This window comes from Hemitrygon akajei, chromosome 13, assembly GCF_048418815.1.
Source record: "Hemitrygon akajei chromosome 13, sHemAka1.3, whole genome shotgun sequence".
Lineage (NCBI taxonomy): Eukaryota > Metazoa > Chordata > Chondrichthyes > Myliobatiformes > Dasyatidae > Hemitrygon > Hemitrygon akajei.
In genome coordinates, this window is record NC_133136.1 from 58,020,079 (window position 1) to 58,027,426 (window position 7,348).

Consider the following 7,348-nt stretch of genomic DNA (forward strand, 5'->3'; position numbering starts at 1 on the left):
AAATTACCCATGTTTTTTTAAATTCAGTGGTGAATAATTCTTGTCCTTATTAGAAGATTGCATTAAACATGTGTCGCAAAATTAATATACCAACACATCCTAAGGTGCTTCACAGGAGAATTATTCAAGAAGGTGTTATTAGGGGATATAATCTTTGACAAAGTTTCTAGTTTTGTTTAGTGTTCAAGAGATTTGTGTGTTTGGCCTGCATCCTGAATCTGGCTTTCTTAATTATGACTCAGATCAAGACAGCATACCAGGAATATCTTCCACAGCAGTGGTGGATTTCTGAAGCATTGATTTATTCAGGCCCTGATGCAGTGCATACTGAGCACCACTTCAAGTGAGAGCAAAAATACTCCACTGACCCAAAAAATTCTCCATTCATGTAACAAAAGTTCTGTGGAGTTTTCAATGATGCTTTTAGAAGAATAGAAGAAGAAAATCTCTCAGGAGCATTTTGAAATTTTTGAATCTAGTGTTAATTCTGCTCTGAGAATAACTTGATGTGAAATTTCTCCTGCAAATGACATTCAGTGCACACTTTATAAGTTTCTCCTGACCTAATAAAGTGACCTCTGAGTGTATGGTCATGCTGTTGCAGCCCATTTACTTAAAGATTCAACGTATTGTGCATTCAGAGATGACCTTCAGCCCTCCACTGTTGTAACACATGGTTATTTGAGTTACTGTTGCCTTTCTGTCAGCTTGAACCAGTCTGACCATACTCCTCTGACCTCTAACAAGGCATTTTCACCAACAGAACTGCCACTCAGTGGATAATTTTTTTTTTGTTTTTCACACCATTCTCTGTAAACTCTAGAGACTGCTGTGCGTGAAAATCCCAGCAGATCAGCAGTTTCTGAGATTACACAAACCACCAATAATCGTTTCATAGTCCAAGTCATTAGATCACATTTCTTCCCATTTCTGATGTTTGGTCTGAACAACAGTTGAACCTCTTAACCATGTCTGTGTACGTTTATGCAATGAGTGACTGATGTACATGATTGACTGATTAGATATTTGCATTAATAAACAGGCATACAGGTGTACTTAGGAAAGAGGTCACTGAATGTAGTGATCAGTGTAAAGAATGATGATCACACTATGTCCAAAGTCTACTATAAAAATGAGACAAATATGTCAATTCCATGATTGATCTGAAATTGCTAACTCTTATTAATAATAATAAGTACTTTATTGGTCCTGAGTGGGAAATTATTTCATTACAGCAGCACATTTAAAAACACACTTAGCAATAATAATAAATTTGATAATAATATTAATTAAAATACAGAATAATAGTATACCAATAATTTACCAATGTGCAATAATATACAATAATAATGTTCGAAGTAATAAATCTGAGACTATTGTATTATGATGTGTGTTCTCCTGTCGCACAGAGAAGAACTTATTATTTTCCAAGGAAACAGTGGATTCAGATTAACAGGTTAATCAGAGCAGCCATTTATTTGGGATAACTAATCAATAAGATAGCCGGAATTCGCTTCATTTATTTGGGACACTATGCTGCTTAATTGGACAGGAGACTTGCCAAACAGTTTCTAACTAGTGACAGTTGCATGTATTTGTGTGGCTGTTGGACACTACATTGTGCTTAGAGTTTTTAAATAGTCAGTTGTATGCATTTGTATTCAAAAAGCAGTGACTTTTATTACTGATAGTTGATGAGAAATAAGCAGTAAAGCAATTCAGAACTGCTTCGCTCACTGTGGTTTCAAGCATCCAGACTTAGAGATGCCATAAACAGCCAGGAATGAAAAATGAAACAATTTCATCACTTCAGCAAGTTAGGGACTACAGAGAACTTAAAGATATCAACAATCATCCTGAATGTTACAATGCCAATGAAGATTTGGTGGATTCAATTGTCAAAAGCATTGTATGAAGTCTGTCCATTATTTGCACTAGGTGTCTGTGCTGATTTTGTTCATTTACAGTCAATTGAAAGAACACCGCAGTATCCACTGGATAAATTCATCCATATTATTATTAATTAATAATTAATACACAGTTTTATAGTACTGTAGTAGTAGTAGTGGTGGTGGTAGTGTTCTAATTTGTTCTGTAGTTCATTTAAATACATAATTTGTTCCTCGGTTAAACTGTGATTTGTCTTTTTTATAACTTTTAAACTATTTCCATGAAATTTGGCTAATTGAGACAGCTGTTTAATTGGGCCAAAATGTACTGATATATTGTCCCAAATTACTGGAATCCACATTACGTCAAATATAGCACAGCACTTCAAAGGAAATTAATTCATGATTCAAGATTGTTTAATATCATTTCCAGTACACAGGTGTAAAGAACAAAATAATTATTATTCTGGATCCGATGCAGCCCAAAAAACACAAAGAACAGAATAATAAAAAAACACAGTAAATATAAATACATACGATAGCCTATATATATTGTGTATACTTTATGTCTGTAAAGTGACTTTGTGTTAGTTTCATTCAAAATATATAAATGCTAGTGACTTCAAATTTTGTGAAGAACTGTCCATTTTCTGTCATGTTGGATTTATCTGATTTTGCTGATTCATTTGAATTGCCCTTTGCTTTTGAATAAGTATGGCTGTATTTATATAACATTTAATGTGGAAAAAAATGTTCCAAGATGCTTCGTACAGGTCTAATGAGACTAATCTGGACACTCATTCACAAATGGGAGGATAAGGAAGGGTGACTTAACAACTTGGATGCTGAAAGGTTTTAGGTTTAATGTAAAAGAATACGTGCAGAACAAAATATTGGAGTGGCTTGTGGGAGAATTTGGGAGTATGGTCCCAGAACAGTGAAGTTGGGGCAGTTCATCACTGGCCACATCACTAACCTCATTAGAAACTGACTCCAAGAACAATGATAGTCACCAAGGAGAAGCATGTAGGTGAGGGAATGCCAAAATTAGATCCATTTTTAAAAGTCTAGTCTCTTGCACTTCTTCCTGTTTAGAGCCATTATTGAAGGCAATAGGTTGGAAAGATAAGCCACTATTGAATTCTCTCTAGCTATGATTGGGATAGAGCTGGGAAGAAGTTTTGGATAATGAATCTGATCACAATGAAGCTGGCATTAAAATTGTTTGGTTGAGAGCCAGGAGTATGAGGTGGTTTGCAGATTTAAATGTTATCCTGTAGTAGAAAGCTGGCATCTGTATTGAAGCTTCTGAGCTGTCATTAAAACTCACCTGCACAAATGATCCTCAGGGAAGAAAATATGACATATTTGGCCACGCTGGTCTCTTGTGCAAATTTAAACTCATCAATGTAGTTTACTGTTACCTCCTAGGGATTATTTGTGAAGGACAATAAATTTTGCTTTTACTAATGGCATCTACTTCTACAAGCAAATATATACTTTAAAAAACTCAGTGTAATTCTTAACTTATGTGGTAAGAACATAGCAATTGCAGAGAAAGTGTCATGAGGTTTGGAGTAAAATGAGTATGGTTTTGAAATTCTCAAAGATTTAGACTGAAAAAGTAGATCAAGGCTAAGGCTTTATTTAGTAATTAAGAACATAAAATCTAAGGTTGATTGTATTTATACTGCAAAATTTGTCTTATTGTACATCCTATTTTGCAAAAGCTCTATTAAAATGGAGTTCCAGAACTATGGAGGAAATAAATTTTGTTAGAGCTGTTTCTGAATAAATCTAATTTTAATTAACTAATTTTCAATAAAAATGCTAATGTCCCTTTATTTTTCTTTCTAGAAAGCTGAGGGAAGACCATGTTTTTCAGATTTGCTACTGATGATTAATGAAGTGATGGAACCTGACTATTAAATAGACTTTCAGATTGCTCTTTTGGAATTACGTCAAAAATCTGCAAATTCATTATTGGATTATGACAAGTTATTTTTGATGTTTGTCAAAAGTTCAAACAATCAGTGGAATGCTTTGTGTAGATCTAAGACTTCTTATGGTGATTAGAAACAAGAAACCATCTGTTAAAGCATGATTATGAGGCATATGCAATATTAGCCATAAGGGTACATACTTATTGAGTAATAGATCCATTTTCTGTGATAAAATCTCAGCGGATTCCACCTAGAGTGCAATACCGATACCTTTTGTTGAACCTGATCCTGAATTCTGATTTTTTGAGTACTTTTTTTTATTAACAATTCCAAATCATAAGAGCAACTTTTAATCCACATCCTACTGTTCTTGACACTATACATATAATTAAAATATCAAAAATAATTGTTGAACAAATTTTATGAACTTTAATTCTTTACTGCCTCTGCCTGAGTTGAATATTCTATGTGCAATAGCATAAATCTGCAGCATTATGCCACCCAATCCTGCTGAATTACTGAAAACTTGCATAATCTTTCCCATTCATGTTGAAGTTTTGTGTTTTTGTACTATGGAAGTAGTACTCATGCAATTACTGATGTGAAAGTAACTATTGAAAAATTGAATCCATATTATCTTTCCATAGAAGTGGCAATATAACTGTAAATAACAGTAGGAAATAATATTGCAAACAAGAGAAAATCTGTAGATGCTGGAAATCCAAGCAACACTCACAAAATGCTGGAGGAACTCAGCAGGCCGGGCAGCATCTATGGAAAAGAGTAATATTGATCTATTTGCATGAAAAAATTAATCTAGTTTCAGATATGTCAACATTCCTCAACACCTTGGGAATTTTTTTACATAACTGGTTGTGATGGACTTTTTGATGGAAAATTTAGTTGACTGAAAGTATTGACTATCTGACCTAAGTACATCAGTCAAACATTCAGTGGTGTTTGAGAATATTTTAATTCATGACATGAATCAGCACATTGTAATCTAATCATCTTTACTGATTGAACTATCTTTCACATTTATTTAAGCAAGGCAAGTTCATCCTAGATGTCACAAATACCAGCAACACCTGGAATTCAGATTAGGGGCAGTTTGGATTCCAGTTCTTTGGTACAAAGCAAGCAGAAGAATATCAAGAGTAAACACGAGGAAATCTGCAGATGCTGGAAATTCAAACAACACACACAAAATGCTGGTGGAACACAGCAGGCCAGGCAGCATCTATAGGGAGAAGCGCTGTCGACGTTTCGGGCCGAGACCCTTCATCAGGACGAAGTCCTGAGTCCTGACAAAGGGTCTCGGCCCGAAACGTCAACAGCGCTTCTCCCTATAGATGCTGCTTGGCCTGCTGTGTTCTACCAGCATTTTGTGTTAGAAGAATATCAAGGTTGAATGTGTTGCAGTCAAGTAGATTTTTTTCTAGGTCAGTAAAATGAGTTTCATGAACTTATGCCATTTTACAGCAGAATTTGTGCATCTGAAATAAAATAGCTCCACTGATTCAGAAAACAATTTGTAAAACATAAAATGGCAGTTAGGTAGCTGGAGCAAGTTGATATTGGAATAAAAAGAGTTCCATTTGTGTGCTTGGTCTTTCTGTAAAAGGTACATATTCAGCCAAGGCAAGCAAATAACTATTTCCTCCTGATAAGGGAAACATTGGAAATGGATCATCTGATATGTTCTTACAAAACTGTCATGGACATCATAGTCGAGAACTATCATTTGTATCGGCTGAAGGCTGCAAACTTTCAGTTTTGGGAAATAACTAAATGAAAAGTTAGAATATTTCAATATACATATGTATATTGCACTGTTACCATAAAATTTACTAAATAGTCATTTGTTGATTAATAAAGAGTAAATGTGCACATTTCCAACACTAGAAATATCTTATTGCAGGAGAATGATTTCAGTTTAGATTTTTCAGTTCAGAATCATGTTAATACTGTATTAAACATCATAATTTTTTGTAATGTAATAAAGATTTAACCTTTTAAGAACTTAAACACTTACAGAGATGTGATTTTGTGACACAATTGTTTTTATGTAGTTCAACTTTCTTTTTCAGTAATTGAAAGTCTACATGCTAAGAAAATTACTGCGTCATGAACAATCATTTTTTACTTTCCTAATTAGTGATTTAAATTTTATAATAATTGAAAGACTTTAATTTTCTGCTGTTAATGCTGCTAATGACACTCAAATATTTAACAACAAATTGTAAACAGAAAACTTGCTAAGATTTTTCATCTTTGCTCTTGTATGTTGACAAATAAATGCTTTTAAATATGAAACCATGATTTTGAAATCACCATCTAGCGCAACAAGTTTCTGACATTGAGCAGCGTATTTACTCCAACAAGATATTTCACAGCATTAATAATAATTTTAAATGTTATATAAACATTTGTTTACTATTTTCCCTAATGCTTAAAAGGTACAGTCAATTCTTAAAATATAAATCCTCTAACTGTTGTGTTGAATATCCGTTACAATAGACAACAGGTGCAGAAGTAGACCATTCGGCCCTTCGAGCCTGCACCGCCATTCTGAGATCATGGCTGATCATCTACTATCAATACCCGGTTCCTGCCTTGTCCCCATATCCCTTGATTCCCCTATCCATAAGGCTACAGACTATCCTTGAACAAAGCATGAAGCATGTGAATCGATTTTAGACTTATTGCATCAATAAATGTATTTCCAAACAGAACTCCAGTTAGAATTACCTATAATACATTTGAGCAAGTATCAGTCATCTTCACATCAAGTGCCAAAAGCTACTGTCAGCAAATAGCTGGAATTTCACCAACAATTATTGATGGCAATTGTAATTCTCAGTCTTTATGTTGTAAGTTATATATGAATATACAAAAATAACCTAACTTCTTTTGTCTCTCCTTGATCTTCATTCTTACTACTTATGAGCATTGCAACTTCCAATGAGGAATGTAAGAACACAGTGCGTTTGCTTAAATAGAAATAACAACATGTATTTAAAACATAGAACAGGATGACTTCTCTAGTGCCTTTAACACCATCCAGCCCAAGATCTTAAGGCACAAACTAATGGAGATGGGAGTAGACTCTCACATGGTGGATTGGATAGTGGACTACTTGACAGATAGACCTCAGTATGTGCGGTTGGGAGACTGTAGGTCTGACACGGTGGTCAGCAGCACAGGAGCGCCGCAGGGAACCGTACTCTCTCCGGTCCTGTTCACCCTGTACACATCAGACTTCCAATATAACTCGGAGTCCTGCCATGTGCAAAAGTTCGCTGATGACACGGCCATAGTGGGGTGTGTCAGGAATGGACAGGAGGAGGAGTATAGGAAACTGATACAGGACTTTGTGATATGGTGCAACTCAAACTACCTGCGTCTCAATATCACCAAGACCAAGGAGATGGTGGTGGACTTTAGGAGATCTAGGCCTCATATGGAGCCAGTGATCATTAATGGAGAATGTGTGGAGCAGGTTAAGACCTACAA

The 7,348-nt window shown here is 35.0% G+C and overlaps 1 protein-coding gene across 5 annotated transcripts in view; it reads left to right on the forward strand.

The window, feature by feature from the left end:
- The window catches only part of tec (tec protein tyrosine kinase), a 149,744-nt gene extending 144,668 nt beyond the window's left edge, over nucleotides 1-5,076 (forward strand). For all 5 annotated transcript variants that reach the window (XM_073064702.1, XM_073064701.1, XM_073064700.1 and 2 more), the window contains one exon: nucleotides 3,747-5,076. In XM_073064702.1, the coding sequence (XP_072920803.1) occupies nucleotides 3,747-3,818 (72 nt within the window). In that variant the 3' untranslated portion in view covers nucleotides 3,819-5,076. The remainder of the gene's footprint in view (nucleotides 1-3,746) is intronic.
- Nucleotides 5,077-7,348: the final 2,272 nt, after the last annotated feature.